Genomic DNA, 22,862 nt, shown 5'->3' with positions numbered 1-22,862 from the left:
AGGAAGCCAAGTACATGTAAAAAGAGACTCATGCAAAAGCACTCCAATTCAAAGCTATAGAGAGTGGATATATGCTGAAATATCAACATAAAGTGGATCTGAATGGCAAATAATAATAAGAATAATACACATAATCTTCCCTAATTGCTACCCCAATTGAACCATAAAATGAAATTTCTTATCGAAACAGTAAATTGAGTCTTGGAAATATGTATATATATATATATATATATACATAAAAAGCTTACCAAGGGCTGAAGCACATCATGGATCCACAAGCAGCTGCCTTCAAAAATGATAATATCCCAAGTGAAATCAAGCCTCACTGAGCACCAAGAAATTGAGTGTATTACGAGGGAGGGTAAATGGTATCTGACTTTAGTTAACCACCCGAATTCATCGACACTCCATCGGAATCTCTGCACTTCCTCAACGCTGCTCGAATCTCTTTCAACATTAAACTTATATTGATACCTTTCCTGTAAATGGTACATTGGAGAGGATAATTAAGATTTGAATGGTAAATATTGAGAACAAAAATGTTAATTTTTCAGGACAGATCGCAGGTGAGGGGGAAGAATAAAAATGTTGCACAAAACCAACACCGTCTCCTACTTATAAGCTAACGTTTTAAGATAGCTATGAACGACATGAGACCGAACATGACGTTTTAGCATTTTAGTTTTAAGTTTCAACCACTGTCCTTAAAACTCAGAACAGGGATTCATTCACAATATCTTATATTTAAGTTTCAAAGCCAAAGAAAAAAAGTCTAGACAAGTTAAGAGTAGAACTTACAGAACACTGACGCCTACGACAGAAAGAGGACGGGGATAGTCTTCAATCTCTCTATCCTGATGACCTGCAACGGGAATTCCCGAAGGAGTTGCAAGATCGCCTTCTGGAAGTGACGATTCTACACTGTTTTCAGACCCCACTTGCTCAGGATATAGATCATCCCTTCCAATTCTCAATATTTCCTCAGTTATGGATGGAAGTCTGTCCCTGGCCTGAAAGGGCAATTTAACATTTACAGTGTTGCTTTGAAAGTTAATTTCCAATAGAAACTGCAGTAATTTTCCTTTTTTCTTTTTTTCATGGACAAAGTAAAAGTGAAGAAGATCATGAAAGCACAAACCTCAGGAAGGTCAATCTTATTTAGCACCACAACATACGGCCTTTCAAGGTAATTAGGATTGTACATCCGCAATTCCTGTATAACTCACAAAGAAATACATGACTCTAATTCAATATGATTAACCAACCAACAACACTAATTGATAACTATAGGAGAATATACAATAAGATGTTACGACCATGAGGAGACCGAAGAATGAACCAAAAAGTATCGATAAAAACACGGACAGCAGGACAGCAGGACAATTTTCAAAACAAAACAAAGATGAAAGCTTACTTCTCTCACAGTCCTATAGTCATTGACAGGGCTCTCTGCAGCTGCATCGACGACATGAACCAACAGCCGGGTCCTTCTCAGATGTCTCAGGAAGTTTCGTCCAAGACCCTAAAGAACATAATAGATTGGAAAATCAAAGCTTCCAAACAAAATTTGTTTAAGAAAAAAAAAAAAAAAAAAAAAACATTATGCAATACCTTACCCAAATGAGCACCTTCTATAAGACCTGGTAAATCTGCTAAAGTGGCTTCAGATTGATACATTCCTGCTCCTAAACTGGGATCCCCACCAAGGCGTCCAAGGTTTGGAATTAAAGTGGTGAAAGGATAGTCTGCAATATCGGGTTTTGCAAGAGTAATGGCTGCCAGAAGTGTTGATTTTCCAGCATTGGGAAGTCCCTATAACAACAAAAGCAGAAAAACGTCTGTAGTTAGATAAAAACAATTGTAACAAGTAGTTCAAAATCATGACTCAGAACTCCACAAATGATTCGAACCGCCCTTTCATTTCTGATAGTAGTCATTGAAGATAAAGGGTAAGAGTTGTGATGTATTTACTAGAGAAATTACAGAGGTATGTGACCTGCAGAAAGATAGAAAATAGGGGTAAAATAAAATAAACTGGATGTACTCACAACCAGACCGACATCGGCAACTACCCGAAGAATCAACTCCAAGCTGACCTCTTCCCCAGGTTGACCAAATACCAGAACCTAAAAATAAAGTATTTCTGATTAATAAGTGAACAAGATATTTTAAGTACAAAACATCAAACCTATGAAGAGCAGTTTGCAATTGGAAATATCATTGCACCTTTTAACTTATTCGCATGCGAAATTCTTGTTTCTATCTCAAGGTAGGAACTCATTGATATCACACATGAATTAATACAAATATAAATGTTCATAACCTTCACCTTATCACTTTCATCTCTCATCACATTGGAGGTCAGAGACATCAACTTTCTCCTTCTACTCTCTGGCGTATCTATAAGGCTTATCTGCAAAAAAATTATACTAAACCTTTTGTAAAAAAATTAATCTCGGTTTAGTAAAAAGTAAACAAAGAAGAAACGTTCATCATACTCATACCCCTCCTTGTCCTCCTCTAGCAACAAGAATCTCATCACCTGGATGGACCAGATCAGCCAACAATTTTCCCCTTTTACGTTTTATAACAGTACCTACAGCATAAAAACCCATGTATGATCATTACACCAGCACGCAGAGTAAGATAACAGTGGCAAGGTTGAAAGCGTAATAGACTTCTTAACTAGACCCAATCATGAAGCTCGCAGAAGAAGTAAGTGGAAAATAAGATCCTAAGTATTTCAAGAACTCATTCAATCCATCCCATCTCAATTTATATTGATTAGCAAGTTTGTACCCAAATCAATACATTATACAGACCTATAGGAACAGGAATGCGCAGAGTTGGGGCAGCAAATCCATTGTGCAGTTGGGAGGTCAAAACGCCCATTGCATCAACATTGCCACCACGTTTTGCATTATACCGGCTCTTGGTGTGGAATTCCAGCAGTGAGTCTTTCCCCTCATCGGCATAAATTACTACATCTCCACCACGGCCACCCATGGGAAGAACTAGAGACCCATCAAAGTCCCTTTTATACAAACTTTTCTTCTTCGCCTTCTCCTTCTCCTTCCCATGTTTTCCTTGGGACTTGCTTGTTTGTTGGTTAGGCATACTAAGAACTGTACCATGTCCTCCATCTCCTGAACGAACTGTTATGATAGCCTGATCAAAATACTTATGAGGTTCTTTTGTTAACGTAGCTGGGTTAGCGGAAGAGTCCACCACCCTAGCTAATTTGCACTTAATTGAGCTGTAGCTCAAATATCCAGAGAAACTTCTGTTTCGGTAACGCCTATGGATAACAAAATTAATGAGTTATTGTCAAACAAACATAGAAGCTTGTATAAGAAATGGAAAAGCAGATGTCGTGTATGTGTATATAGAACTAAACGCTGCCACTACAATTGAAGAACAGAAATATGACGAGCTCACGCGAAGAAAATTCATTGAGCAGAAATTGAGGTTAACAGAGAGTAGAACCACACCTCTTTGGGAAGACGCTAAAAGAGAAGCTCCTGTCATGAAGAACGAACGAGAAAGACGACGGAGGAGAAACAATTGACAACATTATCCCGAAAAACGGAAATGTTTCAGAGTTGGGAGTTGGGATCTTCTGCAGAATCATGAACAAGTTAGGGAGCTTGCCGCCAATGAGCCCATGACTTAACTGGACACTTGACATTCTGCTTGCTTCAATTTTCCATGTTTATGAAAAAGGCCCAATAGCTTTATTTGAACCCAATTTCTACTCGATTTTGAACCAAAGGTGACCTAGAACGACAGAGGGAGAATAATAACGTATCTTAAATAAACCAAAAATTCAGATTAATTTACTAATTTAGGACGAAGGACAAAATGAATCCTCATTTATTTTGTGACAAAAATTAAATTCGGATAAAGAAGAGAAGGAGATAATGAAGAAGAATGTAAAAACTTTCAGTTTCATTCTCACAATTAATTTTCTGCAAAGTTCTCCAAATCCTTTTCTTATCAAAGGCTGAAATCGAATGAGATCTTAAGCATAATTATCATGATTAGGATTAATACTCTAATCATCCATGAGATAATTTGTGCATAATTATTGTGGTTAATAATTTATCGCTCTGTTTAACTATTTTTTAAAATTAATTCCACCGTTGGATGTATTAACACCCAAGTTAAAACTCACCCCTTGCAATCAATTTCGTATATTTTCGTTAAGAGGATTCTTGTTTGAATCTATGAAGTATTCGATGAAAAAGTATGTCATATTCTTGAAGTCCCAAGGAGGGTCTAAGCCTATCTTATGACAACAAAGTAAAGCTTCTCCCATGTTCCTCCGTGCCCAAACCGGACAAACCGGACTATGACTGAGGCAATATCTCGATAACATAAATTTTGGGGAAAAAAAAAAAAAAAAACAAAAGAAAAAACCAAGCAGCAAAATTAGAGACAGCATGTACAATCACAATACAAGGCATTAGAACAACTAGGTCACCAAACTGAAAGGAAACGAGCTTTTGCTCAGGGGACCTGGATGACTCAGTTTACGGCCTACACGTCACCTAAAGCATACAAAGAGAAGACCAAACTTCCATACCACAGCTGTGGGTGGCAACAAGATCAGAAGCTGGATGCATCTCGTTGCTGTGAGCCAGAACGAACTCTTTGAATTAGCTTTTCAGAAAATCCCTCAAAGAAAATGATTGAAGCCCATCCTGCAAATCCAGAAAGATTAGTTACCCACATGTCTCTTAAGTCTTAACATGGAATTCTGTTGGGTAATAATCATTTATAAAACATCTAGTAATTGAAACAAGAAGCTAATAACATTAAGAGAACCAAGTCTAAATTTCAGAAATAATTCGAAAGCATCAATTGTTCAGGCAAAAGACATGATCCTTGACTAAAATTACTTGTCCGGCACAATTAGCACAGTGAAAAGCATACTATAAATAAACCAAATGAATATAGTCTACCGGACCATCTGTTGCACATTACTGAAACAGATGGCACATTGAAACAATTGATAATAAATACACACATGTTAAAACATGTACACACGCACATACATGCATACACAAACCAGAACATAAATTTAGAACGTGCAGATTACCGTGCCTAGCTCTTGGCTTAAGGAGTGTTTAACTACAGTCGCCTGCTTGATCAGCCTTTCCATTGCTGTATAGCTCGGCAAATTTCCATGCGCTAATATCGACCCAGACACAGGAATACAGAGTTGAACACACAATATAGGAGGTTAGATTTAAAATCTGTATTGCACCTCCCTTGTAGCATTATGGAAAATGTCAAATAAAGCCTCGAAATGAAAGTTGGAACAAACCAAGAATTGCTCGATTTAGACTTTCTGCTACTCTTTGCCGATAATCCACGCTAAGAAGATGAAACATTGGAGATTTCTCTGGTTCTTCATAAGCAAGGAGGGCCATAAAATCCTACAATGACACAATGATTAGTATTTCAAGCTTTTCTACATATTTACGTAAGCTGGTTCAGCCTGCTGAACAAAGAAATGATGGGGAAAAAAAGATAGAATGAAATGCCAGAAAAGATAAGAGGATATCCTAAGTCAGGATACAGCTACGCACTTCAAGTTTTTCCACATATTTATGCAACTTCCCAAAAGGGGCAAGCTTGACCTGAGCAAATTCCAGGGCCATTGTGCTGTCATGTAAACAAACAAGAATAAGGATAAAACATTATAACCTGTTATACAGAATGCCCAATCAAGCATCAGGAAATGGGTAATAAGGTTAAGATAAGATACGTAAATGATAGCGGGGGGCTCACCATTTCCTAGAGCATACAAGTTCAACAAAATGAAGGCTTAAAAGATCAAAATGCAGGTCCTCATTATTCTCAAGTAAACCCTGTGCTAACTCTTCTGTTAACTCAATGGCTTTAAGTGCATTCCCTTCTACTGCAAAATCATAAATTCCTGAAAACACAAAAAGTTACCATCGGATTCAAAACTTTTAGATCAAATTTTGAGGAAATATAAAATCAGATTTAGTGCTAAACAAACAAATTTAAAGTTACACTAAGCTCAAAGATTATATAAAATTTAAATGCATATCATTAAGATTGTTTGAGGGAAATCAGTATCCACGCTGAGTTGCATTGCAGTGAATTTATTTCTAAACTCAAGGCCACTTAAGACAGTGGAAATAGATCATCATTCCTTACAAGAGATTTCTAAGATAAGTCATCAGGAGTTATACCAGAAGAGTCTATTTATAAACAGGAAACGACTAAATCAATATCATTCAGATGTAAATTTTTATTTGTGCAGCAAGAAACAATTAGAATTCCCAAATAGCAAGAGAGGAAAATTTCACCAACTTTTTCTTTTTTCCATGTGAACAAGATAATCCGTGTGCTGCTTAAGCCCAGTACAATTAGCGAACGACTCTGCAGTTTCTTTATAACAGTTATGAACAAGGTACGATAGAACAATGTTCTGAATATCACCATCATTGATAGCCTGTCATAAAATGTGAGAAAAATGTTCTTAGAATGCACAACTAGTAAATAAGATTAACAATAATCAAACTGGTCAAAACCATTGTGGTAACAAATATCAATTTCTTTTTCACTTATAACAAAGTTTCAGAGGGTGATCGCACAAGAAAGGATTGAAGTTAGAAATTAAATATTATTCTACATCCAAAGAGAACCAGACAAGGAAATTTCTCACTTAGAAGCAAACAACTTTGTGCCATCTGAGCTCAATAGCAATTCATGAAATGTCTATCCAATTGCATACTCGTCACCACATAAACAAGTAACCAGTAGATTACCAAAGCGTCGAACACTAACGCAAACAGAAAATGATTGTCCGATATCCGATGCCAGACACTATTTTCTTTAAACAAGCAAATAAATATTAACAAGAATAGAAGTGAACAACGAACTGCAATTTCAATTGTTTCACTAGTCCTCGTTTGAAGTGATAGAGAAATACCGTTAGAAAAATGTATTTGTGATAGCAAGTGAAAGAAAGTCAAGGGTCCAACTAAAACTTCACAAATTGACCAAGAAACAAAGTAATAGAACAATGGCGATGAAACAGCACAAAAATGAGCAAATGCTTCACTAATCTGAAGAGAATAAGCAATGAAGTTCGGTGAGTTCTGTATCAGAAATTGAGAGGAAAACGAACTCACGATGAGGTCGTAGAGAGGAGGATCGACGTCCATGATTACCCGTCGGCCGGTGAGAAATGGAGCAGTTGAGTGATTGAAAGGCTATGTTAACAGAGCGGTGGAGGAGGAGAGGACCACGATTTGTGAGTCGCCGTTGCGAAGAGGAGGAAGATTTTCCATGGACTTCGATCTCTCTAATCGGCCCCCTTCGTCTTGGACTTCCGCGCTACGAAAATGAAAATGATCCGACTCCGTATCGGAATTTCTTGCAGCCCTATATTCAGTTTTTTTAACCGCGAGTTTTGTTCACGCGCCCCGGCAAAAACTTCCGGATAAGATAGACGACAGACGTCGACCATTTTTTTTAATTTTATTTTTACCTCAACCAATTAACTTTCGTTTCACCCAAAACGTTTACAAATTATTTTTTAAACGCCAACTAGAGATTATTTATCATTCTTTTAGAAAATAATTTAATAATCCAAATACATAAAGAATATATTTATCAAACGTGGTAATAAATTCAAACATAAATATCTCAACCAATAAAATTATTTTATGAATACCAAATATTGAATTCAAATAAATTTAAACACAAAAAAACGTAAGCAATCTTCTTAATAAGTTGTAAAGTTTTTAATTCTTACTTCTACAATGTTATATGTGAAAAAGAAAAAAACATTCTTCTTATAGTCACATATTTTTGTCCTAATTAATTTTATAGTCACATATGAAAATTGGGCTTGAAACATTTGGATGATAATCTAGATCGTTGAAATGGAATAACAGGTCCCAATTTCAATTTTTGCCTAATATTTTAACGATTTTCTACTTCAATAGTATATTGAAGCATGTAAATATCCCGTATATAAATAATTCCCAATTGGACCAAGATCCGCAGAATTGGGGATGGACCAGGCCCATCAATTTAACGAGCCAAACCCAGGTAATTTAACGCTCCGATACTATCCAATCCAAAGTTCGTCGGCCTTTCAGTAATACAATACAGAAAAAACCAGTAGATGACCCTTTATGCTCCTTCATTGTTAAAACTGATCACATATAAAATCAGCATATTTGCTCAATTTTAATTGTTATACTTGAAGAGAGAAACGCCACACGCCATTGAATTCAAATAATAGGCTTAAACTGCAGCAAGAAAGAGGGAGAATTGCACAAGGCCACTGCTCAACTGAAGGAAAAAACTTGAAAACAGGGAGAGGCAAGAGTGTCCCAGAAGAATTGATACCTGACTTGCTCAGGTGAGCTCATTTACAGGGTCCCAGGTCCATCGGTTCACTCATAAAATTCATCAAGATTCACATCCAAGTGCATTTGGATGGCTCACCATGCAGGATCTTTAACACAAGTAAACTGTTTTACGAGCATCAAATCTGAAACTTCCAGCATGAAGAACTCAAGCAAAGCAGTAGACCAAGCAAAATGCACATCCAAACAGTGAGGAAATTAGAAAAGGAAACATTATAAACAATCAACTATGAGTCATATTTCGTTCTTGCCTGAAGCTGCTTATTTGGGCATGACCAAAAATGAACAGAACAGACCACATGATTATATACCAGATAGCCGTATCGTCCCAAACCATCTAGAAAATGATATGGTGCAACCTTTGGGGCTTTCAAGGAAGGCATGGTGAAGCCAGATGATCAAAGATCCTCACCATCCACTCAACTGTCGAAGGAAACAGGTTCATCCCTTTCCTCAACGACCTCAATAAATAATAGTTTAATCCAAGCAGAAAGCACACACCGAATTCAGGTTCTTCGTGAACTTTCTTCAAATAATTCACCTAAACCCTTAAGATCATGTGCAGTTTCTATATCGAGTATGCAAACACTGGTATACCAGATGAAGCGAATTCAATTATATATCAAAATTTACAGCTTTAATATCATCCGTCTCTCGTATAAGATACGGGTAAAGGCAAGCAAAAATTAAGCATTACCTCCAATTTGCTTCCTTGTGCTTCAACAATCTAACTTCCAATCTCCACAGATAGTTCTCAGACTTGCATTCTAACTGTTAGACGGGAACACATCTTTAACAGCAGAAGCGGCGGTCAAGTAATTCAGAGTGTTTCTCAATGTCTCTTTCTCCCGTTTCAGCCTCGCCGCCGTATCCTCCAATTCGAGCAACGCCTGCTGCTCTCTAGGCGCACCTTCAAACGTGCTTCCAACGAAGAACGAGAAAGGAGTTGGGAATAAATTCCTTCTCAAATCCTGAAATTCTTTCTCCGGCTTACCACTCAACCGGTTCGACAATCGAATCACGTCCTTCATGTATGACTCTACCTCGTTCGCCAACGCATCCAAATCCTCTTCTCCACTGCCGGACGGCCGGTCCTCGAGCCATGTAACTTCGGCGACGAGATAAGGTTTCGTCCGAACAAGATTGGTGACTCGAAACCGCTCTTGGCCCTTACAAATAAGGAAGAATCGGTCGTCAACGAGTCGCTCGTGTTTGACGATCTCACCAACGCATCCAACATCCGTTGTACCGGAAACTGAATCGGTGTAAATTACTCCAAAGCGAAGATCAGTCTGAAGCAGAGTGTGCATCATCATCCGGTAGCGAAACTCGAAGATCTGCAGAGGAAGAATAGCGCCGGGGAAGAGAACGAGAGGAAGGGGAAATAGCGGAAGCTCAACGACATCGCCGGATTTGGGAGAGCCGGTGTGGTGTTTTTCCGGGAAAGATGAAGCAGAACACTTAAGCGTATTGGGCTTGTGGCAGCGGTGGCGAAAGGCGGCAGCAGAAGAGAAGAATCTAGGGCTAAGGGTTAAGGTAGAGGAAATTGTGTTGGGATTTAAAATTGGATTATGGGATAGAGACGAAGAGGAAGAGGAAGGAATGAGCTGAGGAAGAGCCATTGAAGCACTGCCAGTGTTCCCAAAGTGTTTAGATAAACCAAAGCAAAATTGTTTGCTTGCTTGTCGAGAGCCTGTGTGCTGAGCTCTCTGCCTCACAAAAATCAAACTCCCCCAGAAATTAAAAATATTTACTCCCAATTTCCATCGGTACCATTTTCATTGGGCTCATCTAGGCCCAGTATTCGTTGATAAGCCCATACCAAGCCCATAATACATATTTGGAGGCCCAACAACTTTGGGCTACGTGTGAATGCCTAAAGATCGGATGGTGCGAATGATATGCTTACATCGTTTCGCACCGCGTAGTACAAGTAAAACCGCAAAATCTGAAACTTTGATGCTCTTCTCCTTTTTGCTTTCATCTTAGTTGTGTTTGGTCTGTCAACGCACTTCCATCGTCGGGCGTTTCAAGACTTCTGTTGTAGGATCTCTCAATGCTTTCCCAATGGTTCGATTCCATATGCACCGCAAATGAGGCTTCCCTATTGCTCGTTCATTTCCATGTCTTCTTTTACTTCTACCGCTTTAAATTGAGCCATTTAGGTTTGTATTTGTTCAGTTCTCTCGTAGGACGACCATCTTACAGAGGCGGACAGTTTCAATTTACAATTCTCTTTGATTTTGTGTTTTAAGATAGAACATGGCGGAAAACAGCGGAGTGATTACGTGCCATACCGTTGGATCATGGAAGCAGCAGCTCCTCAAAGGAAAACAATCCAATAAATTGGTACTGCTTGATTCTAAATCTACTAGTTTCTTCATGTGTTCTTCCTCTTCTTAAACAATTTTAATTCTACAGATTGTCGTGGACTTCACTGCCGCATGGTGCGGTCCGTGCCGTGCCATCGCTCCAGCTTTTGCAGAGTTGGCTAAGAAGATGAGTAATGTTATATTCTTGAAGGTCGATGTTGATAAATTGAATGTAAGTTGATTCAAGCCCTGCCCTGCAGAGATTTTGTTTTTTTAATTGAGTGATATATTAAGGCTTCAAACCAATCGAATTCTTTTCTGCAGACTGTTGCTGCGGAATGGGGAGTGGGTGCTCTCCCTTGTTTCATGTTCTTGAAGAATGGGAAGGTGGTGGCCAGGTTTGTCGGTGCAAGAAAAGATGCATTGCAGAAAATTGTTTTACAGCATGCCTAATGGGAAGTCCATGTTGAGGAGATATCATCATCTGTTCTTTGGATTTCATTTGAAGAGAAAGGTGCCACCTTTCCCCAGTTGGTAATAAATTGATGCTTTTGGTTAGCACAACTTTGATCTTTCTTGTGTTTGATTGTTTTTTGATCAGTTTACTATTTCGAGGCTACCAGGCTTGTTATGTAATAAATGAGCTCTTTTTCTTTTGTTGAACAAAAATGAGCGCATATTTAAAGTTGGCTTATAAATTGTGGGTAGTTTCTTCTATCTGCATGTTTCATGCTTGGACATTTCAAAATTTTAACTTACAGATAGGTTTAAATTTCATTTTACGTGAGATCTCTCATCGGTTAGAAAGGTGAATAAAGGTGAACGAAACATTCCTTATAAGAGTATGAAGACCTCTTTCTAGCATACGCGTTTTAAAAACCTTGATGACTCGAAAGGGAAAGCTCAAAAAGAATAATATCTGTTAGCGGTGGGTTTGAGCCGTTACAAATAGTATCAGAACCAAACACTGGGCAGTGTGCCAGCGAGGACGTTAAACCCCAAAGGGGGTGGATGCTGGGCGATGTGCTAGTGAGGACATTGAGCCCCACATGGGAGTAGATTGTGAGATCCCACGTCGGTTGGAGAAGGGAACAAATCATTCTTTATAATGGTGTGGAAACCTCTCCCTAGCATATGCATTTTAAAACCTTGAGGGGGAAGTTCATAAGGGAAAGATAAAAAAAAACAATATCTATTAGCGGTGGGTATGGGCCTTCGTTACATCTTACCATTGAACGTACTTTAATAACTTAAACTCATCCCATCTGATTAATTCAAAGCCAAGGGAATAGGGACTTTTTGGGCAAATGGCTATCATGATCTTTCAAGAAAACAATGTAATGAGCTCGAACCTTCCCCATTTACAGGGCTTATGAGTTCCTCTAATGGTAATAACTTACACATGCCTATCATATATAAATTAATATGCAATGCAACATATGATCAATGAAACTAATCTTCAATCAGTAAGTTAAATCACCTTGGCTTCACAACATAGAACAGCATGCTGGTGAGGAGCAAGGATGCTGGCTGTTGAACTTTTCTCACGAACCGCGTCCTTTGATATCAGCTATGGCACAGTCGACCTCAACTAATAACTGTTTCAATTCATTGGGACATGGGTCTACTCCAAAGTTGTCTCTGGTTGCTGACACCAAACAGCTCTCCTGCCCGATGCATTTCTGTAGAAATATTTCAAATTATGACTGTTAGTCTTAAAGTATCCTTCAAAACTTTATATGATAGAAGCTATGAACGGACCTTCTCTAATGTCGCATGAGAATCTGGTGCATGGCAAGTTCCCTTTTGGTAACTTCCGCAAGTTCCAGAAGGAGTTCCAAAACTTGCAAATTTTATGGCTGATATGACCTGCCCTGGATTACATTGCAGGTGAAACGAATCTGGTTCCTCGTTGCTTTCAATGATGTAACTTTCATTTCTCACATGGTGTTCAACTGCCTCACCACAAACACCAGTCACAGACCTCCTCAAAAGTGATATTTTGGACGCATCGCCACCAAGTTCTTCAAACAACACCAATACATTATTGGTTGGTTTTAACCAGGATCGAGGAATGTGGTACCTGGATGAACATATAAGAAATGAAAGGAATCAGCTATAACCGTATGAAGAATAGAATTTGATTCTTCTATTTTGTGTTACCATCGTTGGGTTGGCTGTCCACAGCCATGTTCGCATTTGGAAGGTCTGTATGTCCCAGCATAACTACACCTACTGCAGCCACCCTTTGCATAAGCCATCCAATATCTTCCAATACTCTGTCCATTAATCCATGCTTGGCCCTTGCCCATGCTTCTCAAGTTCAAAGCCAATGGCTCATTCCCTCCTGGCGCATTGAAATTAGCCTGCAAGTTCCAACTAAATTATAAAACTTCCTCATTTGAGTCACTAATTCAGTTTGGATTTTACCTTGTACCAAGTCAATGGTCGCTGAGCTTGTGAAGCAAGAGAACCTTTTATCCAATCCACAGACGCAGCTTCGGTTGGAGAGACCAAATTCATTGCCTCTCCTTGTAAGCCTACCTGTTGCCAGTCAAGGATATTAGACTGAATCAATCGAAAGGGAAACCCTGCCCCTCCCATTGATTCATATGCGAGTCTTCTTACCTGGTAACTCCATTTCTGCCATGTCAAATCCTTCTTTCCCTCATTAAGCCCACTTATCGAAATCGGACCGAGGATACCCGTTTGCCATGTCTCAAAATGCATCCCAACATTCTAACAACAGAATGCAAATCAGCAATAATATAGTTATGGCAAGGTCAAGTTGTACTTTCTGCTTATATGCTTGGTTTAAAGCTTAAAAGTGGATATATGGGGAAGGAGTCAACCGGTAAGCCGACTGTGACGCTGAGTAGAGCAATTTTGTTCATCCCAGCATGTAAGTTGATAGGGCCAGTAAATGTAAATTCTCGACGTTCCCTACTTCCATAAGCCGAGCCTGTAATTTATGTACTAATGACATAAATTCGATCATCACGTTGAAGATGGAATCTAAGGGATTGAAGGCATACCTGAGAACTGTCCATTGATAAAAACATGGAGAGCATGGCCAGCTGATCGCACAGTTAAAGTGGGCTTCTGTCCTCCTCCAACAAATGCTTCTGATGAACTGAGGCCAACACTAGAATACAATACAAATTTATTGTCAATGAGTTTTCTATATGTGTCATAATCTAAATGAGTGTTCTATATGTGTTTTCTAATTAGGACAATAGGGTTGTGCAATATGGTGTATAGTTGTGAGATCCCACCACAGTTAGAAAGGAGAACGAAATATTCTTTCTAAGTGTGTGAAAACCTCTCTCTAGCAGACGTGGTTTAAAATCCTTAAAGAGAAGCTCGAAAGAAAAAGCACAAAGAGAAAGATATCTGCTAACGGTTGGCTTGGGCCGTTACAAATTGAAATTTTTAGATCAAGTTTTTATTCAATCTATGTCGATAAGCAAGCTTTTATATAGTACAATAAACCAGCTAGCTAGAGATACCATATAATTCCAGGCTCACCTTGTCATGTACCAAAGATAGTCACTGGCATCTCTAGTGACATTTATCTGCTCCAAGAGGCCGGCAACAGTCATTCTTGAACTCCCTCCTAGGGAAGATGTATCTTCATTATAAGTTTCCCATGACAACTTGGAAATTGTTGGCAACATTTGGGTTCGTGCAATATGAACTCCAACCTTGATGAGCACAGAACAATCTGAATTAAAACATAGGAGAATAAAATGCACAAGAAAACATGTCCTAAATTTCAAGATTGAATATATACCTTTGCAGTATTGAACACAACACGCTTACAATCGGGAAGGATGCTTATTGACCAAGGAGGCAAAATGTGATGCATGTTGTTGAACACCACTGTAGCTGCAGAACTTGAATGGTAATTTGCAAGGAAAGCAGCACAACTTCCAGGTCCCGAAGAGAAAACGTGAGCCTGGGGAATTACTTGGTTGAGCTCAGAAACATCATTACAATTTGAGAAGAAAATCATTGAATAAACAAATAGGCCAACCTGCTGATAGGTTCCTAGTGAGGTAACTGTAGGATCTGAAGTAACTAAAGCATGTTCACATAACTTAATGGCCCTATGGAGGTTCTTCAGATGCCCATATTTTGGTTGCCTGATCATGCCTAAAAGTAAATAGTAATTAAGTAGTTAGCTTTGCCTGCCAGTAACAGAAATAGAACTGCAGATCATTTTCTTTCGGGGAAAATTCTGAGTAATATATTTGAAGGGTTGGAGACAGGAATGATTATATTTGTGAGATCCCACATCGGTTATGAAGGAGAACGGAACATTATTTATAAGGGTATGAAAACCTCTCTTTAGCAGGCATGTTTTAAAAACTTTGAGGGGAAGCTCGAAAGGGAAAGTCCAAAGAAAGATGATAGTATTGGGCTTGTGCTGTTAAAAATGGTATTAGAGATAGACACCGGGCGATGTGTCAGTAAAGAGGTTGAGCCCTAAAGGGAATAGACACGAGGCGGTGTACCAGCAAGGACACTGGGCCCCGAAGAGGGGTGGATTGGGGGGCCCACATCGATTGGAGAAGAAAACGAACGACAGACGTTCGGGGGGGATCCCACATCGATTGAAACACCCTTTATATGTGTGTGGAAACCTCTCCTTAGCAGACGCGTTTTAAAAATTTTGAAAAGAGCTCGAAAGAAAAAGCATAAAGATTACCAATTTTGTTTGTAATGAGATACATTGGATATAATATGTTCAGCCTTCTCACCAAATTCATCGAGTGGAGCATCGTAGTCATAACTAGCTGTAATGAATGGGCCTCCAGCAGTGCGTCCAAAGTTGGTTCCACCATGATACTTTCATTAATCAAAACAAAGTGGATTCAGTTTTATGTCAGGCATATCAAGTTCATAAAAACAGCGAAGTGAGTGAAGCAAGCTAACCAACCATGTAATAGTTAAAAAATGAACCACCCTTTTGTATGAAGCGAGCAACTGCAAATGCCAAATCTTGGACAGGTCTACCATAAACTGGGCCACCAAACTCTGTAAACCTTTCATTACAGGGAGGATAGCAGGATCAGAGTAATAATTCCATTGGTAGATTGAATATACAGAAGATTGATAAGTAAGATGTGTACCAGCCACTCCACGCCTCTGTCCATAATGTAGGCTTGTAAGGCTTATTAGGGGAGAAGTAATCACAATAAAAACCATTGCACGAATTTATCTGTGACCAAAAAAAGGAGAATTAAAATAGTCAGAAATTTCCATTGATGTTTAAAGATTGATATATTTCTGCGCCAGTAAACAAAAAATGATGGCTTGCCACAGGATCAGGAGCATCATCTTCCTTGCACATCACCCAAGGCACTCCTGTGTTCAGTCCAACAGCCATCTTTGCCGCCCAATTAATGTATGCATGACCAGCAGCTCCAAGCGCTCTACCCTCCGGCCCATACTCGTTTTCAATCTAAGAAAACAAAATTGAAATGAAAATTTTAAGTCTTTAGAAATGAACAACGGTATCCATAGCATTGATTGTAACGTTGCCATATGGAGATATCACATAAGCTTCTAAACCTTTACCTGGGAAAGGATAATGGGGCCACCTTGTGAGGCAAATAGCTTTTCGTTCTTCATCATTAGTACAATTTTCTGGGTGAACCCTTGCATTGCCATCTGGAGAGCAAGAAACCAGAAAAACTACCGACTGTAAACTTCATTAGTTGAAAGAATCAGGTAATAATAAATGGAGAAAACTAACCTTGAAAGGCTCATTATCAGTTCTAAAGCTGATTCCAGGTACATATTTTAACCAAACGGGAAATCCACTGTACAATAAAACATAAACGAAAAATAGTCAAATATAATCAATAATGAACACTATGTCAGAGTCATTTACCACGAAGAGAAATAACAAAGCTGCATCTGATTTCAAGAATTTACTTCAAAAACTGGCAATAAAAATCAATGGGAGAAGTTTTTGTGTACCCAAAATTCCACTCTGCACAAACATAAGGTCCTATGCGGAGATGAACATGAAGGCCCACTCTCTGTACTGTCTTTATGAAACGTACGAGATCGTACCTCCCCTCGAAATCATACTGAAACAAGTGATAGCGAACAAATTAATCTCAAAATTAACGAAAGTTTGGGTGAATAAATGAGTTCTGAGATAGTACATTGCCAGGAGAAGGTTCGTGAACATTCCAGAAGACGTAGGTATCGATTACATCCAATCCCCCGTCCTTCGCCTTCTGAATGAGATCCTCCCACATCTACCAGAGCCAAATCGTGGAAGCAGAGAAGCAACTGTGAGTCACACTCTTAAACGATTGCACAATGAATTCAAGAATGCAAGAGATACGTACTTCAGGTGTGCTTCTTGTGTAGTGAATGGAGCCGGAAATGAGAATCCGCCCTTGGCCATTGATGAGAATGGCCTTCTTGTCATAAGTCACGATGCAATGTGTGGATCGAAAGCCAGCCAATGCGGCCATGGAAATGAAGAGCAGCAAGCTGTAAACCGAGAGAGCTTCCATGGATTTGATTTACTCTTCAACCGAGAGAGCAGCAAGCTGTAAGCCTGAAGTGAACGTTCCACCAAATGATCAGACTACAAAAGGTACGGCTACGTTGTGTTTAAATGATAATTATGAGCAGTAGCATTATCAGTTGGTTTATAAATATGCCTTCTTTTCAGGTCAGCTTCAGCATATGAGCTTCTTCAATATGAAATCAAGTTAGTTTAAAAAAGTATTATTATTATATTTCACATGTCGTATGGTGATTGACTTTGCATATCACATTCAAAAATTGGATGATCACATATATAAATTTTAATTTTTGCATTTTAAGCATATGAAATGAAATGATTTGTAATCAATGGGATCAAACTTTATTTTAAAAATAATAATTTGAATCAAACCAAATAATTTTGGGCTGGTGGCCATGTGCCTTGCTGAAATTTAGACGCAGGATTCTAGAATTTGAAACGGCGTGGAATCGAAGCCAGAATTCAATGAGTTTCTTCGACATTAGTTCGTGTTTTGAGAGCAAATTGCTTGCTTGGAGTGCAAACAAGAAATGTACGGTCGACGCCGTTCTTACGCCGTTTGTTTCTCTTTGTTTTTCATGTCCATGTGTGTTGCCGTTGGGAACTTGGAGTTGGCGCATTGGGAATTACCGACCCTCGCTAGATTTCCGTTCCGTTTACGTCGGGCAGTTCTTTTATTTATTTTTTAATTATCTAATCATTAATTATTTTGTTAACCTAAAATATTTGTATTTTTTTTTTACCAAAATATTAATAATATTGATTCATGGTCTTTTTTTATTGTAATTTTATTTTAATTATCTATTGTTTTTTGAGCTATTTAAATATTAAATAAACAAAATTCAAATATATGATCATAAAATTGAAATAGTTATAAAAAAAATTATTAGATGGGTATTTTTCTTCTTTTTAAAGACAATCATGCATGATTTCACTTTTTTTTTAACTCATGGAATAGTTTCATAACTTTAATCAATATTTTTTTATAAATTTGCTGGAAAAATAAAATGTTTATCGGTTATTAATATATGTGTTGGAATTAATGAAATCTCAATTAATATTAATTTTATCATACCTCTTCCACTAATTGTCAAGATTACAAGTGAGAGAATTAAAGTTAATCTTGTGAGTTAATTGATGATTTAATACGTATTTTATTTTGTGACACCGTTTCAACTAACCCGACGAACAATGAAAAGTCGAAAGTTTATGGGAATAGTTAAGATAACGGAGTGAAAAGTCCAAGATCATAAATATGGCCCAAATTACATACCATGGAAAAGCCCAATAGGCCCAAACCTAAGAAAAAAATTGACTTAAAAATAATAAAATTGAACTTAGTTATGCACCTCATTGGAGGTTGATTCGGTCTTTCTATGCAAAAGCTAAATAGTTTTATTATTATTATTATTATTATTTTTTTTTTATTTCGATGTATTTTTTTTTTTTTTTTATTACAGTCACACGGACTATATTAATTTTTCAGAAGCCCGGGAACATATCTTATCGATGACGAGCGCCTCCCTCGTCAGTTTTTTTCCCCGCCCTTCAATCCCAGAACAATGCTCTTCATGTACTTCTTCGAACCAGAATCGCGCACTTTTCCCCTTCGCCTCAAGAAAGGATTCGAGGAATTCTATCAGAACCCTTTGTAGTACTTTTCAGCAAGAGCCTGTCGTCGTGTCCTCCGACATTCTCCCTTTCCATGGTTCTTTTGTCAAGCCTATTCAGGAAGTAGAAGGAACGAAAGATGCTGATGAGCTCATCCATGGCGTCTCCACCACTGAACCAGAGCCTAAATCGCAGTTATCGAGTAGGGTTAAAAAGAAGGCACAAGAAGACGGGGATAGCCTGGAGAGTAGGTTTAAGCTGCGAAATGGAAGGGAGGTATGTTTCTTGGAGCTTTCCTTTTCACCCTTTGAACATTACTGTCTTCGGAATTTAGAATCAATTAAGATACCAGTATAGTTACGCCCCTTATTTCGATGTCTCCACACATGATTTAGAAGGTAGAGTAGGAGGCTTCATACTCTTGAAGGTTGGATGTTTTAATTAAACAGTAAGAGATTGAATTCATGAATTATTCTATACTTTAGTGGGGTGGAGCATTTACAAAATTTCATTGGGCGCAATGAACAACGACACCCGCAAGTAAGGATATCAGACGCGAGGCCGCGGCGACAAAAGAGAGAATGTTAAGCATCAATTGGGAATTATGAAAGGTTGCGTTGAAATTCAACACGTTACTTAATTTTTTGGACTGGGTTCTTTGAACTTTAGAAAACACACGCTGTCAGAATTAAGGGGCGAATTCTCATAGGTTGGGTAAAATATCTTCTAGTTCTGAGCAACATAGGGGATACAGCACGGTACAGTTAGGATATGTGATCAAAACAAATCCGATAAAATGTTTGGTTGAAGTTATTTGGGGAAGATACTCATATCAACGCTCGCGGGTTTCTTTTGATTAAAAACATGGATTTATGGATCTTATCCGTCTATGTTTTTTTTTTTTTTTTTTTTTTTCAAAAAATGGAAATGAAGAAGTTGACTTATTATAATTCAGATTTTTGAAGAACAAGCCTACCTCGTTGGCTTAGAGCGGAAAGGAGATGTTGGCCAACTTTTTAGCATAGACGAATCTCTGAAAGAACTGGCACAGTTAGCTGACACTGCTGGACTAAAGGTCGTTGGTTCAACATATCAAAAGTGAGTTATGTGGACACTTCCGTGTGCCTTTCTGTAGATAAATGTATTCCTTTGGTTGGCATCTGATGATTGATTTTGGGTCATATGTGCAATAGGATTGTCATATTTTCACTTTCCCTCTCAATTTGCTGTCTTTATTCTGTTAATTCGTCAGTTCTGGCTGAAATGTCTCTAATCAGCCTGGATGTTAGGCTGTTCTTCTGCTATCAATGAAAGCCTCTCTCTCTTGTCCAATAGTAATAATAATAGTATTCTGTAATCAATCCAAGTGTTGGCTTGGCATATTTATGATCAGATCATTTACTAGGTTTTCTAATGGAAAACAACTTCAATGGTGGCAACAAACTTTTTGCAATATGGATTTCTTGATATTGATATTAATATATTTTCAAATGGTGGTAGATGTTACATGATATACTCTCGATTTAGTACTCTTTTAATGTGCAAGAATGTCAAATGGCTTTGATGTGGGCCATATTTGAACATCCTAGCAATTTCAATTACTTTTTTTTTTCCCCTGTTTTCTGTTCTTTTCAGCATACTTCAGGGTAGTTGTTACATAGTGCTCGCTTGGGTTTGATAACAATTATTTTCTTAGTTTTTTTTTTCTACAAATGGGCTTATACTCTTAATTTGTGTGTTTTGTGATATATATACACTTCCAAGAAAACTTTTTTTTTTTTTTTAGAAAAAAAAATCTAGCCAATATCAAAAAGTTGGGAAAATTTTAATTTTGGTTTTAAATCCAAAAATGTTTTGAGAAGATGAAAATCAAAACAAATAAATGAGGTGAATACAAGCTTGGTTTTTAATCTCAAAAAGTTACAAAATGAAATGTGACTAAACAGAGCCTAATGTTTCTTTTTAAGAATCTGGTCCACGAGCGTCAAATGCTATAACTTTTTATTCTCACTCTAAGAATATTTCATTATTTAGCTCTCTGAGTGTTAATTCTCCCCTTATTTTCGAGATTAAAAAATTATTTAGGTTTCTTGATTCTTCATTGTCATGATATCCAGACTAGCTTCTCCAAACCCAAGGACTTACATCGGATCTGGCAAAGTTGCAGAAATCAAGAGTGAAATTCATGCATTATGTATAGAGACTGTGATATTTGATGATGAGCTTTCAGCTGGGTAAGTTTGCTTGTTTTTTTTTTTTTTAATTATTTTATTTTATTTAAATGATTCTGTTAATGGATGTTATCATTTCTCATGAGTGAGGAAACAGTGCATCACTGACATTAATTTTATTTTATCATAGTTTCTTTTCCAATAAGTTTCCTTAAAAGTAGTCTCTGTAGCCAGTTCATTTCTTGTTTGAGTTGTGATTAGGGGTTGCTATTTTGCTAATTGTTTGGAGGCTTCGCACTGTTTTCTGTTACACTATCATCTTGTTCAAGAGAAGCGAACCTTTTTTCCTTGTCATAGAACTTATAGTCTCTTCTCTTAGGCAACTGAGAAACTTGGAAAAATCATTTGGTGGAGATGTTAGAGTTTGTGATCGTACTGCCCTAATCCTGGATATCTTCAATCAGAGAGCAGCAACACATGAGGCATCTCTACAGGCAATGTTCATGCACTTTTGAATGATTTTTGTTTAGTTATCTTCAATGGATGTCTTTTTTCTCATTGTGGGGGGTTGCAACGTATTCTTAACATTCTTATATTCTGAGGGAATTAGTTTATACAGAAGAATCTTTTTGTTAAATCATGTAAACTTTCTCTTTAGGTGGCATTGGCACAAATGGAATACCAATTACCACGACTTACAAAGATGTGGACTCACCTTGAGCGTCAAGCAGGAGGGCAGGTGAAAGGTATGGGTGAGAAGCAAATTGAAGTGGATAAGCGCATCTTACGAACGCAAGTAAGCGATCTTTCTTATTGAATCTTTGTATAATAAGTATTTCTTCTGCTATTTTCATTTTTATCACATCAAGAATCTTACTTGAGAGTCAAGGCTGAAAAGGGAACTGATAGGCTTCAGTCAACAATTTCATTTATCAGCATAGTACAGCTGAGGGAAGTTTCGAGAGCTTTTCACCTCTCCTACCTCTCTCAAGAGAAGGTCCAGACAATTACAACCATAAGCCTACAAAACAACGCTCCACTCTAGACCTTCACCCCCAAGGGCTCTCATGTAACTAGCAAAACCTATGGGGCCCCACATAAACACATAACTGGCCAACTCAAACGATTCCCCCTTCATACACTTCAGTGATTTGGAGCCTATGGGGAAAACAGATGGACGACACCCACTTTTTTTAGATTCCTAATTTCACAATGTTTAAAGTTTTCCGTTTCTAGTCTATAATTCTTAAATTTTCACCAAGGGCATATTTATGTTCCAGCCAACTTTCTTGTGCTAAGGATATCTGGTTATGCATGATATGCTATGTTCAATAGGCTATTCCTTGGCTTGTTTGTTGAAAATAAGTTTGAATCTAAATACACATTACTGCTAGATTGGTGTTCTCCGGAAGGAATTAGAGTCTGTTAGGATGCATCGAAAACAGTACAGAAGCCGGCGCTTTTCTGTACCTGTCCCGGTAGTTTCTTTGGTAAGTGAATTCACATGAACATGAACTTTCTTTACTTTCAAATTTTGTGCAAGTGAAGGTAGCTCTTGCTGCCAACATTTTAGAGGTCTTGGATGATGATGTTTTAGGTTGGATATACAAATGCTGGAAAGAGTACGCTCTTGAATCAGTTGACTGGAGCTGAAGTCCTTGCAGAGGATCGATTGTTTGCAACCCTTGATCCAACTACAAGAAGGGTTCAGGTAATTTCAGTTAGACTTAATCTTGCAGCGTTATCATGTTCATGTGTCCCTGTTGGCACTAGAGCAATGCTGTTAGAGAGGGGG

At 38.0% G+C, this 22,862-nt stretch overlaps 6 protein-coding genes across 7 annotated transcripts in view; 2 read left to right on the top strand and 4 right to left on the bottom strand.

Moving 5' to 3' along the window:
• Window positions 1-72: 72 nt before the first annotated feature.
• LOC111473505 (probable GTP-binding protein OBGC2) lies at window positions 73-3,703 on the bottom strand. The gene is made up of 10 exons (XM_023119010.1): window positions 3,492-3,703; window positions 2,823-3,298; window positions 2,505-2,596; window positions 2,330-2,413; window positions 2,049-2,126; window positions 1,612-1,812; window positions 1,415-1,522; window positions 1,139-1,213; window positions 799-1,010; window positions 73-479 (listed from the first exon to the last, which is right to left on the bottom strand). Exons 1-10 carry the CDS (start codon window positions 3,686-3,688, stop codon window positions 383-385), a joined length of 1,620 nt encoding a protein of 539 aa, XP_022974778.1. The 5' UTR covers window positions 3,689-3,703; the 3' UTR covers window positions 73-382.
• A 529-nt stretch (window positions 3,704-4,232) lies between these two features.
• Window positions 4,233-7,423, bottom strand: LOC111476575 (glucose-induced degradation protein 8 homolog). The gene is made up of 7 exons (XM_023120292.1): window positions 7,173-7,423; window positions 6,349-6,490; window positions 5,797-5,944; window positions 5,595-5,670; window positions 5,330-5,441; window positions 5,102-5,193; window positions 4,233-4,703 (listed from the first exon to the last, which is right to left on the bottom strand). The coding sequence occupies exons 1-7, from the start codon at window positions 7,203-7,205 to the stop codon at window positions 4,659-4,661; spliced, it is 648 nt and encodes a 215-aa protein (XP_022976060.1). The 5' UTR covers window positions 7,206-7,423; the 3' UTR covers window positions 4,233-4,658.
• A 1,591-nt stretch (window positions 7,424-9,014) lies between these two features.
• Window positions 9,015-10,152, bottom strand: LOC111476574 (lon protease 2-like). The gene has a single exon (XM_023120291.1). The coding sequence runs from the start codon at window positions 10,040-10,042 to the stop codon at window positions 9,188-9,190; it is 855 nt and encodes a 284-aa protein (XP_022976059.1). The 5' UTR covers window positions 10,043-10,152; the 3' UTR covers window positions 9,015-9,187.
• A 224-nt stretch (window positions 10,153-10,376) lies between these two features.
• On the top strand, window positions 10,377-11,401 carry LOC111476523 (thioredoxin H-type-like). 2 transcript variants are annotated; one of them, XM_023120217.1, is made up of 4 exons: window positions 10,377-10,585; window positions 10,680-10,769; window positions 10,842-10,964; window positions 11,057-11,401. In XM_023120217.1, the coding sequence occupies exons 2-4, from the start codon at window positions 10,683-10,685 to the stop codon at window positions 11,183-11,185; spliced, it is 339 nt and encodes a 112-aa protein (XP_022975985.1). In that variant the 5' UTR covers window positions 10,377-10,585; window positions 10,680-10,682; the 3' UTR covers window positions 11,186-11,401. The 2 variants fall into 2 exon arrangements, with proteins under 2 accessions (XP_022975985.1, XP_022975984.1); XM_023120216.1 differs by having other exon boundaries at window positions 10,676-10,769.
• A 507-nt stretch (window positions 11,402-11,908) lies between these two features.
• LOC111476972 (beta-galactosidase 5-like) lies at window positions 11,909-17,348 on the bottom strand. The gene is made up of 19 exons (XM_023120858.1): window positions 17,101-17,348; window positions 16,912-17,007; window positions 16,721-16,833; window positions 16,494-16,560; window positions 16,316-16,408; window positions 16,056-16,199; window positions 15,868-15,956; window positions 15,675-15,780; window positions 15,496-15,583; window positions 14,769-14,887; window positions 14,526-14,690; window positions 14,261-14,436; window positions 13,768-13,877; window positions 13,585-13,694; window positions 13,361-13,471; window positions 13,163-13,276; window positions 12,896-13,098; window positions 12,494-12,815; window positions 11,909-12,414 (listed from the first exon to the last, which is right to left on the bottom strand). Exons 1-19 carry the CDS (start codon window positions 17,269-17,271, stop codon window positions 12,277-12,279), a joined length of 2,535 nt encoding a protein of 844 aa, XP_022976626.1. The 5' UTR covers window positions 17,272-17,348; the 3' UTR covers window positions 11,909-12,276.
• A 1,407-nt stretch (window positions 17,349-18,755) lies between these two features.
• LOC111476438 (GTPase HflX) overlaps window positions 18,756-22,862 on the top strand; it is a 7,703-nt gene continuing 3,596 nt past the window's right edge. Inside the window, exons 1-7 of the mRNA XM_023120097.1 lie at window positions 18,756-19,172; window positions 19,852-19,994; window positions 21,014-21,130; window positions 21,447-21,561; window positions 21,726-21,863; window positions 22,462-22,557; window positions 22,665-22,778. Of these exons, the coding sequence (XP_022975865.1) occupies window positions 18,795-19,172; window positions 19,852-19,994; window positions 21,014-21,130; window positions 21,447-21,561; window positions 21,726-21,863; window positions 22,462-22,557; window positions 22,665-22,778 (1,101 nt within the window). The 5' untranslated portion in view covers window positions 18,756-18,794. The remainder of the gene's footprint in view (window positions 19,173-19,851; window positions 19,995-21,013; window positions 21,131-21,446; window positions 21,562-21,725; window positions 21,864-22,461; window positions 22,558-22,664; window positions 22,779-22,862) is intronic.

Source organism: Cucurbita maxima, unplaced genomic scaffold (assembly GCF_002738345.1).
Source record: "Cucurbita maxima cultivar Rimu unplaced genomic scaffold, Cmax_1.0 Cma_Scf00003, whole genome shotgun sequence".
Classification (NCBI taxonomy): Eukaryota; Viridiplantae; Streptophyta; class Magnoliopsida; order Cucurbitales; family Cucurbitaceae; genus Cucurbita; species Cucurbita maxima.
Note: the sequence above shows the minus strand (reverse complement) of the source record. Positions and strands in the feature narration are given on the sequence as shown.

What these genes read in the sequence shown, in the direction of transcription:
- LOC111476574 (XM_023120291.1), bottom strand. Translation starts at nt 10,042, where the DNA reads ATGGCTCTTCCTCAGCTCATTCCTTCCTCTTCCTCTTCGTCTCTATCC.
- LOC111473505 (XM_023119010.1), bottom strand. Translation starts at nt 3,688, where the DNA reads ATGTCAAGTGTCCAGTTAAGTCATGGGCTCATTGGCGGCAAGCTCCCT. An exon ending in TTGCCGATGTCGGTCTGGTT is followed by an intron (nt 1,813 to 2,048) that starts GTGAGTACATCC and finishes TTGTTGTTATAG; the next exon opens with GGACTTCCCAATGCTGGAAA. An exon ending in ACTATAGGACTGTGAGAGAA is followed by an intron (nt 1,214 to 1,414) that starts GTAAGCTTTCAT and finishes TGAGTTATACAG; the next exon opens with GAATTGCGGATGTACAATCC.
- LOC111476972 (XM_023120858.1), bottom strand. Translation starts at nt 17,271, where the DNA reads ATGGAAGCTCTCTCGGTTTACAGCTTGCTGCTCTTCATTTCCATGGCC. An exon ending in CACTAGGAACCTATCAGCAG is followed by an intron (nt 14,691 to 14,768) that starts GTTGGCCTATTT and finishes GTAATTCCCCAG; the next exon opens with GCTCACGTTTTCTCTTCGGG. An exon ending in TATCTTTGGTACATGACAAG is followed by an intron (nt 13,878 to 14,260) that starts GTGAGCCTGGAA and finishes ATTGTATTCTAG; the next exon opens with TGTTGGCCTCAGTTCATCAG.
- LOC111476575 (XM_023120292.1), bottom strand. Translation starts at nt 7,205, where the DNA reads ATGGACGTCGATCCTCCTCTCTACGACCTCATC. An exon ending in TCACATGGAAAAAAGAAAAA is followed by an intron (nt 5,945 to 6,348) that starts GTTGGTGAAATT and finishes TTGTGTTTTCAG; the next exon opens with GAATTTATGATTTTGCAGTA. An exon ending in CTTGTATGCTCTAGGAAATG is followed by an intron (nt 5,671 to 5,796) that starts GTGAGCCCCCCG and finishes TTTACATGACAG; the next exon opens with CACAATGGCCCTGGAATTTG.
- LOC111476523 (XM_023120217.1), top strand. Translation starts at nt 10,683, where the DNA reads ATGGCGGAAAACAGCGGAGTGATTACGTGCCATACCGTTGGATCATGG. An exon ending in GAAAACAATCCAATAAATTG is followed by an intron (nt 10,770 to 10,841) that starts GTACTGCTTGAT and finishes TTAATTCTACAG; the next exon opens with ATTGTCGTGGACTTCACTGC. An exon ending in TCGATGTTGATAAATTGAAT is followed by an intron (nt 10,965 to 11,056) that starts GTAAGTTGATTC and finishes TCTTTTCTGCAG; the next exon opens with ACTGTTGCTGCGGAATGGGG.